General features: G+C 23.9%; 4 protein-coding genes across 4 annotated transcripts; 2 read left to right on the forward strand and 2 right to left on the reverse strand.

Annotated features, from left to right (window-relative positions):
* Positions 1-1,304: 1,304 nt before the first annotated feature.
* Positions 1,305-2,750, forward strand: PCHAS_0407200 (DNA polymerase delta small subunit, putative; the record flags this gene model as incomplete). The annotated part of the gene is made up of 1 exon (XM_726676.2): positions 1,305-2,750. One exon carries the CDS (start codon positions 1,305-1,307, stop codon positions 2,748-2,750), a length of 1,446 nt encoding a protein of 481 aa, XP_731769.2.
* A 1,278-nt stretch (positions 2,751-4,028) lies between these two features.
* On the forward strand, positions 4,029-8,297 carry PCHAS_0407300 (zinc finger protein, putative; the record flags this gene model as incomplete). The annotated part of the gene is made up of 1 exon (XM_731011.2): positions 4,029-8,297. One exon carries the CDS (start codon positions 4,029-4,031, stop codon positions 8,295-8,297), a length of 4,269 nt encoding a protein of 1,422 aa, XP_736104.2.
* A 756-nt stretch (positions 8,298-9,053) lies between these two features.
* PCHAS_0407400 (T-complex protein 1 subunit eta, putative) lies at positions 9,054-10,802 on the reverse strand (the record flags this gene model as incomplete). The annotated part of the gene is made up of 2 exons (XM_016799977.1): positions 9,054-10,658; positions 10,788-10,802. The coding sequence occupies 2 exons, from the start codon at positions 10,800-10,802 to the stop codon at positions 9,054-9,056; spliced, it is 1,620 nt and encodes a 539-aa protein (XP_016653280.1).
* A 1,303-nt stretch (positions 10,803-12,105) lies between these two features.
* On the reverse strand, positions 12,106-12,903 carry PCHAS_0407500 (conserved Plasmodium protein, unknown function; the record flags this gene model as incomplete). The annotated part of the gene is made up of 1 exon (XM_740902.1): positions 12,106-12,903. The coding sequence occupies one exon, from the start codon at positions 12,901-12,903 to the stop codon at positions 12,106-12,108; it is 798 nt and encodes a 265-aa protein (XP_745995.1).
* Between the last annotated feature and the right edge of the window lie 934 nt (positions 12,904-13,837).

The following is a 13,837-nucleotide window of genomic DNA, read 5'->3' on the forward strand; positions in this document are numbered from 1 at the left end:
ATATATTTATGCCTACATACGTGTGTATACGTACAGATACATTCCTATTATATCCTCTTAATATTATTAAACATCAAACCGATATATGTTACATTTTTTTATATTAAAAAAAAATAAAAATTTTTATTATAGAATTGAGAAAAAGATATAAAGTTTGGCACATATATATGTCTCTATTTATATACAGTATAAATTAGCAATTGCTCAAAAATAAAATGATTAATATATTTTAGACAAAATTTAAAATGTATATAAACACATTTTCCTTAAATATAGGGACATATATTTTGCTTAAATATTGGGACACATTTTTCCTCTCCTTTTTCTGCATTCATAAAAAGGGTGTAGGAATTTTTTTTTTTTTTCCCATTCATATTATGCTTTCTTTTTATTTCTTACTAATTTTATATTTTCAAAAAAGCTGAAAAAAGATAGGATTTAAAAAAATTATTATTTCACAATTTTTATTAAAAGTGTATATGCTATATATGAGAAAAGGGAACATCTTTTTTTCCTATCAAGTATGTTATTATTTTTTATTTATATTAATAAAGTTTGAATAAAAAAAGAAACCATTGATATTTTCTTACTTTCACACTAAAAAAAAAATAATTCACTATCACATTGTTATAATAAATAGTAGATATTCAAACCTCCGTTGAATCGATAAGTATGTGCCAAACACAATTATATCATACTTATATGTAAATTATTATATTTTGAAATAAATTAACAAATTAGTGTAAACACATTTTACTTTATCTACCTTCCCTTATCGTTACAATTATATATTCCACATTGCTACAAAAATATGTCAAAAAAAAAAAAAAAAAATATAAAAATATAAATATATAAGAACTAAATTGAAGATATATTTTTTTCTTTAATTATGCAAATATTAAGAAAACTGCTACATTAGTATCTTAAGATACTTGTGGCAATTTTTATATGTAATAAATAATATTACATTTTTGTGAACCCTCATTATATATTTTAAATCAGTCATATATTATGTACATGTGCATGCATATACATCTATCAAAATTTTAGTAAAATATAAATATACTTACTATAATTTTATTCCGAGCTTTAATATAATAATTAAATAATAAATAATAAATTATAATCCACATTGTGAACTCAAATTTGTAATTACCACCATACAAGGAAAGAAGACTCAAGCTATACAGTAAGAAATGTAGATATGCTCGTTCAGTTGGATATATATAATATATTTTTTCCACACTATTTATGTATAAATACATGTAACGATTTATAATTTGTTTACACTCTTTTTCACAGAAATGGAAACACAAATAGCGGATAGCGATGTTAATAAAATACTAACCCAAATGAATAGTAAGAAGGAAAGGGAAACTGAAGATGAATGTGAATTTCCTTTATACAAAAAATTAAAAAAAAAACATTATAACTATGAAAATAACTCAAGCAATTTTATATTAACCAATCCAACATACACACAACAATTTAGCTCGATATATAGCATACGAATAAGTATAATGCGAAAATTGTTAATGAAAACGTTGGAAAAGCTAAATGTAGAAATGTATGAAGATTCAAAGGGAGGAATAAAGCAGGAAAATGATGAAGATCACAAGGGAAACATAAAACAGGAAATTGAAGAAAATGGGAAAGAAAGTAAATATCACGTCTTGCAATATTTGAAGGATATTAAGATTAATGAAAAGTGCTATTGTATTGGCACCATTTTTAAAAAAATGGATTTAAGGCCATCCATTTTAAAAGAATATATCAGTGAAATTGACTATCTTGATACAGTAATAAATTATTCACAAGATCAAGATGTTTTATTTTTCGAAGATGAAACAGCACGATTAAAATTAGAAGGGAATATAAATAGTGATCATTATGTTACTGGCTTGACTGTAATTATAAAGGGAGTCGGTATGAGTAATGGTTCAATATATGTAGATGAATTAATATATGCATATCTACCAAAAATAGAAATTCCTAAATGTATTAGCAATGATGATAAATATATATTATTTGTTTCAGGATTATTTATAAATGAACAGAATACAAATATAAATAATATATCATTATTAAGAAATTTTATTTTAGGATTACATGGGGATAAATTTATTTCTCAAAATTTGATTAGATTAGTTATAGTTGGTAATTCACTTGGAAATATAAATACAGATGTAAATGATATGAATATAATTGACACATTTTTATCATCTTTATGTTCATCAGTTTATGTTGATTTAATGCCAGGAGAAAAAGATCCAAGTGATTCGACTTTACCTCAACAACCATTTCCAAATATGTTTTTTAAAAAATCCAAAAAATATGATTCGTTTCAATGTGTTACAAATCCATATATGTTTTCAATTGATGATGTAAATGTATGTTGTATGTCTGGTGAGCCAGTTAATAATATTACTTCTTTCTCTAAAATTACTAAATTAGATGCCCTTAAAATGATAGCAAAAAGTAGAATATTATCTCCTACTTCACCAGACACACTAGGATGTTACCCATATATAGACAATGACCCATTTTGTATTCAAGATGATAATATTTATCCACATATTTTTGTCAATGGAAATTGTTCAAAATTAGAAATGCAATACTTAGAAAATGAAAACAAACTTCCTTTTTTGGTATGCCTACCAGATTTTAGTGTCACACCTAAAGCATTAGCTATTAATATCAAAAATATGGAATATAAAATTATATCCTTCAATATTCAAGAAGGGGAATAAACTATGCCCCTATAATTGTGTATCCACACCTACATGTGCTTGTGAGAAAAAATAAATTATTCTACCTAGGAAATTAAAACTTTCCGAAACATGTATTACTCTTTCTCATAAAATAATAATTTTTTGTTTTCCGATTTTTATACACAGTTAAGTGTAACATTTTTTTTGTCAAACATGGCTGTATATATATGTATTGCACGCCCTTTTGTGTCTAATAGTAAAATGAATTTTAACAATTTTTAAAACACACACCCAAAAAATAAATTTAATATAATTTCTCACAAATAAATAAAATATCACATTATCATATGCAATAGAAATAGTCTATTGCCATAGTATTTACAATGTATGCAATGCATATTCCCCAATTATGCATACTATCTTAATTTTACCCTATTAAAGTATTTGATATGTTTTAATTTCTCTAAAACTTTACTAACATTTTAAATGCAAACCGGTTGTGAAATCAGCTATTTATGTTTAAGATTATTTTAAACATGAAAAACTATTTCATTAAAAGAAGGCAAAAATATAAAAAATAATAGCATGCTCACAAAATTATATATTTTTTATTTTGGTGTTTCTTTATACATATATATAGATAGGCATAATGCAATATGTTGCCTTTATTTTTTTTTTGTCAAGATAAAAAACAGACAAAAATCATAGTAATAAATATATTCAAAAATATGCATACACAACTGTTTACAATTTTAATATGACCAATTCATAATTTTAATTATATATTTTTTTTTTATTTCCCTAAAAAGCTAGCTTTTAAAAATATTCTATCGCATACATAATTTTATATACTATATTATATATTTTTTACATGCACCTGCAATAATATTTATAAATTTTTATAGTTTAGTTTTTTATTTTTTTTTTATGAGAACTTTAAGTATTAAAATGTTGTAAATGTTCATAAAATACAAAGAAAAAATATGTACGCACATATTTATTTTGAATAATGATATAATATTATTAGTATTCCGAGAATAATACGAATAAAATGCAGTATATATGTGTGCGCACAAAAATACAATATACTTTTTTTCGAAAAATAGACAACTGATATAAAATTATAAATATATCATTTTCATGCATTTAACGTTATAAAAAATTTAACAACACTATTTCCAAATTTTTTAAATAAAAAAATATATATTAAAAAATAAAAGTATTAATAATACAAAACAAAATAATAAAGCATACACACAAAAATGAAAAGTATTCAATACAAAAAAAAGGATAAGTTAATAAAATAAAAAATAGAAAATGAATGAAAAAATTGTTATTCAAGCACCCCTGTTTGTCGTGCCCAATGAAAACAAAAGTAATGTACTAAAATATGAAAAAGATAACAACTTTAATAATAATCGAAATGATGCGGCAAATTTAGCTAACCATATATACACAAGTTTACCCTATAAAGCAAATGAAAGAGATAATGATGATATAAATGAAGAAATACCATTAAATTTAAATGAAAAAGAAAACATGAATTGTTTTCTTAATAAAAAAAGTGTTAATTTTGCACTAAAAAATAATGAAAAAAATGTGATACAATCTTATAGAAAAGGCGAAATAAATAAAAGTTATAATATTATGGAAAATATGTATGATGTTCATTATACAAATAAAGGAAGCAAAAATTTAAATGATTATCTTAAACATGTTAATGTTAATAATACAGCACCATGTATAGGAGAATTTAGAACATGTATGAATTGTTTTTTAAACATTTCTACATTATTTTGTAAAACTTGTAATAATTTTTTATGTGCTATTTGTAACATTAAGTTACACAAAAATAGCCCCAATCATATCGTCAACGTATGCAGCAGTGGATTATATGAAAATAATTATAAATATAATGATATCATATTAAAAGAAAAAGACAAATGGCTAGTTGAATTAGAAAATAATACACCAATCAAAATTAGGGAAAAATGTAAAATACATACCACTGAGTATATAAAATATGCATGTAAAACATGTCATTATACACTCTTATGCACAGATTGTTTGCTAAGTGATCCTATACATGCAAACATCAAATCAGAGGGCAAAGAATTAGAGGAGTCACTGGAATCGCTGAAAAGCTTAGATCAAAGTATGGGCAAAAATGACAATGATAGCATAGAAGACAAAAGAAAAAACATTCTTAAAATTGAAAATAATTTAATTCAAGAAATAAATAATAACTATCTTGAACAATCTAATTCAAACGATTCTAAGTCGAGTGTCAATCATTACAATATGCAAACGGGCCACAATATAATGAGTTGCAAATCAAGCAATAATAATGAATCATACAAAGAGAGTGGCATTGTTCGAATAAATAAGTGTGATGATGAAAAGGACGAAAAAAATGATGAACTTGAAAATAGTAATAAACATGAAGTCGAAAGACTAAAACCTGGGTATAAATTAGTTAGAGAAAATCATGAGATATATACATTAATTGATGCAAAAAATGAAATAAAAGAAGAGTTAAATAATAAATTAGAAATGTTGTCAAAAAAATCTTTAGTATTAAAAAATACTATACCGTCATTAAAAAATATTTATAAGTATGGTAAAATAACTTGCAAAAATAATAAAAGGTCTATAAGAGCTGGTTTTACCATTACAAATAGTTGTCTTGAAAAAAAAAAAAAAGCTTTTCATGATCATTTAAAAAAATTACAAGATAAAAGTACAAACTTTTTAAAAAAATTAGATGAAGAACGAAATAAATATCAAAATTATTTAGAAAAAAAAAATAATGAAATACAAAATATGGTTAAGTTAAGTAATAGGAATCCAGGATTGTCTTTAGATTATTATGTTGATAAATTAGATTCATTTAAATGTTTATTTTTTACAAAAGATAATTTAATAGATATTGAAAAACAGTTAGAAATTCCACATTCACAATTAAAATCAGAAAATATGTTTTCATTAATTGAAAAAAATAAATTAGAAATATTAAATTCAAAAAATCGAATAAATGGAATATCTCAAAAAATACAAACAGAGTTTCAACGTTTGTTTAATTTAAATACAGAAATACCAGTATATCCAGCTCAATTTAAAGACTTTTTACAAAAAAGAATGTATAATAAACAAAAAATAGAACCATCAAATGATGAATCAGAAAATTTACCTATTTCAACACCTACTAGACGACAAAAATATTTCAAAATACTTCCCTTTACTTATTTATATATGAATATGGATATAACGTATCAAAAAAATTTTATGAGAAAAGACACATTACATCAAAAATGGGAATTAAAAACGGTTTCTATTCGTTCAGTATATTTATGTATCCATACGCATTCAAATAATATACAAAATGAACAAGCCAGTGACATTAGGCAAATTAAAGACAAACAGAAAGAAAGTCTTATCACCTCGAATCGTGAAAAAGAAGAAATGAATGAAAGTAATATGAATTCAAATTTGCATGGCAGTAATAAGACAGTGAATAGTATGGCCAATGATATCGAGTCTATTATATGCCTCAGTAATGTAAGAGTAAAAGAATTTACAGATCCAGATATAACGAATATAACAATTTTAGAAAAACGGAATAATCCTTATGGTATAGAAATAACAGAGTATAATGATAAAAATGATTTGGTTGGTTATTGGTTATTAACAAATGAAAATAAATCTGAAATAAAAAATTTATTAGAAATCATAATTGATATTAAAAATAAAAATAAAGATAGTACACCTATCCCATCTTTTCATCCTAAAATAAATATGAATAATGCATTTTTTAATTACAATCAAAATAATATTAATACTATTTATAAACATTTTGCTTCAAGTATTGATGAACATTCATATTTACATTTTTTAAAAAATTCAATAAGTTTTAAATCATATGAAAATAATGAATATATAAAAAAAGACGATCTTGATCCTATAGAGGGAAGTAATAATGGCAGTATAGACATAGACAATAATATAAATTTGCCTAATTTAAAATTTTTACAAACATCAGGGAATAATTTCAAAAATTCTGATTTATTTAGTCAACATACAGAAGGGGGAAGTAAAAAAAGTGGATCTGGCACTCGATTAAAAACACAAAGAGATGCAGAGAGCATAACAAAGTTTGAAAAAATAAATGAATATGAAATTAATAATATTTTTTCAAATGAAGAATGTCAAAAATATGAAAATTCGAATGGATTTATTGGTGAAGAAAATACAGATGTAGATTCTAAACTTAAAAATATATATGCACAAATATTAGAAAATAAAGAAAACAAAGGAACTATTTTAAAAAATTTACCTGACAATTTAGATGTATGGGGAAATCGAAGTCCTGATACTAGTATAAATATTACAAAGAAAAATATAGTTAATGAAGAAAAACATTATCTTCCTTTAAGTATAGAATCAAATTTTTTAAGCAACTATTTAGATGCAACTCCTTGTAATAATGGTACTATAAATAGTTTGGCAATAAACACACTCTTATGTGATAATATAATTGGAAAAAAGAATGTCAAAGTAAGCTCTACAAACATGTTATCTAATGCTGATCTAGTAAAAAATTACACCACTCAAAATGAAGAAGATGTAAATAGATTTTTACAAAAAATAAACAATACAAGTAGTGATACATCAAAAGAGAAAATCGATTTGGTTAGTAAAAAAAAGGATGATTCAAACAGGGTAAATATACATAAGGATAGTTCACCTGAAATAAACGAAAAAGAAAACAAAAATTGGAATAGTCCAAACAATAATAACAACATAAATAGAAACACACTTTTCAGTGAAGTTCCTAAATTATTTAAGGTTGCCCATTTTGATAATAGCACAGCAATTGGAGATACTAAACCAAATAATGAACAGACTAACGAAATGAATACATTTTGCAACAATGCAAATTGCGAAGAAAAGAATGAAGACACTAAGGAGGTTTTACTTAACGAAACAATTCCAAACGAGCAAGCTAAAAATAATAAAGCAAACATAAACACGTTTGGTATCAAAAACAAGGGGGAAAATACAGTAAAAAATGATTCTAACCATGATGGAACAAAATATTATTTACATGAGCAAGATAAAAAAAGTATTAACAAACCTAATAACAAAACTGTTTATACAGATAAAAAAACAAAAGAAGATAATTTGGGGATTGGTGAAAATGTAAAAGGGGATGATGATAAAATAAAAGTACTAGTACCAAATAATACAAATATAAATAAATTACAAAATAATACAAAAATTAAAGATAAACCAATAATACCTTCATGTATTAAAAATAATATAAATGTTGTTAAAAATATAAAAGACGGAGAAAAAAAAACAGAAAATTTATCTAAAAAATTTATTTCTTCATTTGATAAAATTCATAAAATCCCTCCTCTTGTGAAAAAAAAAAAAAATACAATTCCTGATAATTCGAATAAGTTGCATAACAATTTTAAAAACGTAAAAAATAAAATGATAGATGACGAAACAAACAATCAAGTTACAGAAACATTTATCAATCGAGTTTTAAGTCAAATAGGAAACAAAAAAGTTGGAGCTTAATAATAGAACACGTTCACGTAATTAATAAAATTATTGTAAACTTCACAAAGAATTATATCGAAAATGTGTATTCATTCTTTAAATAAGCAACATCAAAATCGCTATAAATCAATTATGCATTATTTTGGTTCTATTTTTGAGAATTTGGCCTGTGAATGTTTCATACTATTTTATTATATGATTTGTTTTGATACTCTAAAATGATAAATCATAGGACTCTTTTTAAATGCATATATTAAACCTTCGTTTCGTGGCCTGACCCATCAGTTTTATACGTATGATTAATTTTTTTAATTTGTGCATGCATATTTTTTTGCTCGAACTTGTGCACAGCATGCTGTGTAATTATCTTTAAAAAAAAGTTCATATACAATTTGATAAATAAAAAATTGGATAATTAGTTTAATTTAATTAGGTTAAATTTAGTAAGCATGAATTGTTTTTATTATTTTTTTAGAAAAATAAAAACAGCTTTATATGCGCAAAAAAAATGGTGTGAAACATAAATTTTATGCAATTTCATGAAACAAGAAAATGATGAATTTAGTATAGGTGTATTTGTAAATTGTAAAACATATTGAATTATGCATTTCAGAAGAAACGAGAACATGAATCAGTTTTTAATAAGCAATATAGTTTGCTCTGCTATCTCATATGTGTTGTCGTGAATTGCTGTGTGCCTTCCATCTTGTGTTTTGCACATATTTACTTTTCAAATTCACGAACTTCTAAAAAAGATTGTGAAAAATAACATTTTTAGGCGTATGGATTTCTTGGTTGCTTGTCCATACTGCTTGGATTTCGTATGGTTTCATCAATTGACAATATTAAACATGCAGCTTCAGTAGCACTATAAATTACATTTCTTTTTATTTTAGTAACCTCAAAAATACAATTAGAATATGCATTAATAATATCGCCTTCTAAGCAATCAACTCCATACCATATATCATTAGTTTCTTCGGAATGTTTTTTTCTTAATTTGTTTAATATATCTGTAGAATCGTATCCAGCATTATGAGATAAATATCTTGGAATGGATTCTAATGCTTTAGCAAAAGCATATAAAACTATTTGTTCTTTATTACAAATTGATCTACTATATATTCTTAAATGTTTTGATAGTTGCATTTCAATAGATCCAGCACCTGGTACAATTTCTGAATTACCTATACATCTTAAAACAATCATAATTGCATCATTTATGGATCTTTCAACTTCTTCTATAAATTGTTTTGCACCACCTCTTAAAATTATAGTAACAGCTTTTGTTTTCAAACATTCTTTAAATATGTTATATCTTTCATTACCTATTTGTACTTCTTCAAATAAACCACAATTTCCTAATATGGATTCATTTAAATTAAATAATGATGTTTGAATAACAGCTCCTGTTGCAGTTGCTGTTCTTTTTAAATCTGCATCTTCAACTCTACCTGCACAAAATATATCATGGTCAGCAAAAAATTGTGTAGCTATATCTCCTATAGGAAGTCTAGATAAAACAATATTTGCTCCGCTATTTTTTATTAAATTTAATTTTTGAAAGATAATATCCCATTCAGCTTGAACTATTGAATTATATTCATTTGGATTATCAATTCTTACTTCTGCATTTTCTTTTTCAGCTTTTAATTCTAATTCTACATTTAATAATAATATTTTAGGGTTGTTAAATTTTTTAGGTTGTTGTTCAAACCCTGCATAGGAAAATGTTTTTTTAAAAGCAACACCATAAATTAATTGGGTATCTAAACACGATCCACCTGTTACTTTTTTTATACCTATATTAGATTTATCTAAATTATCTCCTAACTGATAAGCAGCATTAACTACTAGCTCTGCAAAAAAACTTTTATGGTTTGATATTAATTTGGAGTTTAATGCTGTTTGTGCACATTTTAATAATATATTTTTTTTTTCTTCTTCATTCTTATTTACAAAACTTAAACTCAAATCATTTAATTTGTTTATAGATACATTACATGCATTTCTGAACCCGTCAATAATCATATTTGGTTCAATTCCATCGTTCAATAATACTTTAGCTTCATTAAGCAATTCACCAGCAACTACAACAACAGAAGTTGTACCATCTCCAACTTCATCATCTTGAGACTTTGCAATATCAACTAATATAGATGCAGCTGGATGAGATATATTTAATAGGTTCATTACTGTAGCTCCATCATTAGTTATTGTTACATCTCTTTCGGTATAAATAAGTTTATCCATACCTCTTGGTCCTAATGTCGTTTTTACAATATCAACAATTACCTGACATGCATTGATGTTTCGAATTATTTGACTTTTGCCCTGAGCTTTATCTGTTCCATCTTTTAGGAGCACAATGGGAAGAGACTATAAATAAGAGAAACAAAGAAGGAATGTACTTGTATGCATTCACATATTGAAGGGGAATAGAGAAAAAAAAAATATTCACAAGAAATGCGGATCCATAAGCTGGTTCCTATTTATACAAACACATACCATTAAATGACTCATCGTGGAAAAATATTTTATATTATGATATTTATATAATATTTAAAGGAGTATAATAACTCTATAATATTCAAGAGGTATTTAGCTTTATAATTTGTCACCTTCAAATTGTACGCATAAACATGTTATGTTTTATTAGCGTATTTGATAGTTTTTGTTATTTTTATGAATTAGGAAAATAATATGGAAAATAAAATATAAATTTATTTGAATTATTTTTTTCTCTACTTAAATTTGAGAAAAATAGCTTTCATCAAAAAAATTAAAAAATCATGAAAAAAAAAGGAAGCAATTTTTTAAATAAGTATTCCGTTTATTTTTTTCGTATTCATGTTTATCATTTATTTTTCTTATTTGTTTGATGTTTTATTTTATTGCTATTTTTGTATATATACCCACAATATATAGCAGTACTAATATCATCGTTTATTTATTTTTTTTAAGTACAATTTCACAGCAAAAAAAATGTGGTGCTATTTCCCTAGCGTGTGCCAAGAATTATTATTTTTTTTAAAACATCAAATAGGTATGTAACTTACATAAATACCTATATGCATGTTATATTATCATTTTACACCTTTTAATTTATGTAGATTGCCAATCTAAAAGGCATACAAATGTTGGAAATAAAGATTGTAGAAAAAATTAAAGAAAATTTTTACATATATACTCCCATTATTTATCTCAAAATTTAATACTCCATGATACTCATTTATTTCCACACCCCTATATATATATGTCCTCAAAATAGCGATAATAGGAAAAAAATATAAAAAATAATAAATTTTAAGGGTTAAAAAATTCAAAAAAAAAAACTAAGCAAATACACATTAAGTACATTATTAAAAGTGTACACCATCCTGTTGCTTTCATTAAATAATCATTACTTATGAAGGTTTATCCTAAATTTTGCCACAAAAAATGGCAAAAAAATTTATAGAATTAATAAAAGAATAATATAATTAAACCATACAGCTATTACATACCCCCAAAGGGTACAATATATTATTATGATATGGCACGTCTCTTCTTTATGCTCTCAATCAATGATTAACATTGTAAAAAAAAATAAAATAACACAATGTGTGTCCTCTTTAAAGTGTAAAATAGTTTAAATTAGAAATACAAGTTTATATTCTTTATGAATTAAAAAAAAATGGAAAATCACTAACAAGCGAATATTTTACATTACCCCTAACTGTATATACACACATGCATAAATATATGCACATATCATAAAACTAGCTAATTTTTTTTTTTTTTTTTTTTTTTTTTTTTTGACAAGCTATGTGATATAGCCAAATATTTATTCGTCTACTTTTCCACAACTAACAACGGACATATATTCTGCGGAAGTAAAAGGGGATTCTTCTTTATTTGTGACAGAATTGTTTGTTTTAGGAATGTTATTATCATTATCATCATGTTGTGTATGATTATTTTTTGAACTATTTGAATTATTGAGTATTGTATTATTCTCTGCATTTTCAAAATTATATATTTCTTGAATTGAATGATTGTCTTGTAAAAATGGAACATTTTTAGTGTTTTCAGTATATAAATGGCTTGAACTTTTTTTTTCAATTTTTACACCATTTCCTATTAAATCAGTATTTCTTCTATTAATTAATATATTGTTATATTCATTAATTTTGTCAGGATAAAAAATGTCTCCATTATTATTTTGTTCATGTGATCCAGTTTTAAAGCAGTTACAGTTCAATTTTTCAGCAAATATTTCATTACCCAATTTTGTAACATCATTTAAAATTTTTTCATTTTCTGTTTTATTATTTTTAAAATTTAAATATATATTGTTTATACTAAATTTAGTTGGTTGTACATCACATATGTATTCTTTTTCGTCAGCACAAGTATTATAACATCCTGAGATATCATAATTATTTTGTCCATATATAGTTATCTCATCTTTACTATTTCTAACAATATTTTGTTCCTTTGATGACTTCCTTTCACAATTTATTGAACGGTCTTTCTCAGATAAAGCATTGTCTCTTCCCCCACACGTTCGACTGAATATCTGACCGAAGTCACATAATAAGTTTTCTCCTCCACATAAAATAGAACCTAAATTATTAGCCATATCATAAATTGAAAATAAAAAAATAAAACAATAAAAAAAAATAATAATATAAAAAATAAAACAATTATAACTAAAAAAAATTATGAACAGAATAGAACAGCGGTGTGTGTTAGGTTTTTTCAAATTTGTGCAAAATTAATTAAAATTTTAAATAATTTACAAACGTATAAAGATTATCAGCTAAATTAAATAAATATAATTTACTCCAAATAATAATAACACTTTAATTAAAAAAACCAAATTAATTCCCTTGACAAAGAAAATACTAAATAGATAGTTTAGTTGTAAAAAAAAAGTAGTTCAAATACTAAGTTCATAAATTTTACATATTTTTATAGGTACACCAAATAGGGAGCGTTATATATGTGTGTGCATCCATCTAAATTATTACATAGAATTTATAAAAAAAAATACACCTAAATAACGAAAAAATTAGGAGATTAAAAATAGAAAATTAAAAAATTAGTTATATGATAGTATATATATATATATATATATATATATTACAAACTTTAGCACACCTTTAAATGGGGTTAAACCCTTTTTTAAATATAATTTTTATTTCCAAAAAAATATCGACAACACTGTAAAAATTTCTTAATACACCTTTTTATTATTGCTATTTTATTTTTTTCTTTTAAACGCACTTTTATATAATTAAAAGTATTTTTTAGTAATAAATTTTCTAAAAAAATCAAAATAATAAAACTTTTTTTAGAGAAAAAAATTAATTTCCTTTAATAAATTAACAAAACAAATTTTAAAATATATAATGAAAAATAATGTTACCTATATTTTTACAACATTTTTTTTTTCTCTACATTTCTTAAGCGACTAAAAGTGGCAACATTGAAAATAATGAATATTATCAAAAAAAATTATAATTTATAGAAAATCACAATTTATTAAAATAATTTAAACAGGTATAATAATT

The sequence above is a fragment of the Plasmodium chabaudi genome (assembly GCF_900002335.3).
Source record: "Plasmodium chabaudi chabaudi strain AS genome assembly, chromosome: 4".
NCBI lineage: Eukaryota > Apicomplexa > Aconoidasida > Haemosporida > Plasmodiidae > Plasmodium > Plasmodium chabaudi.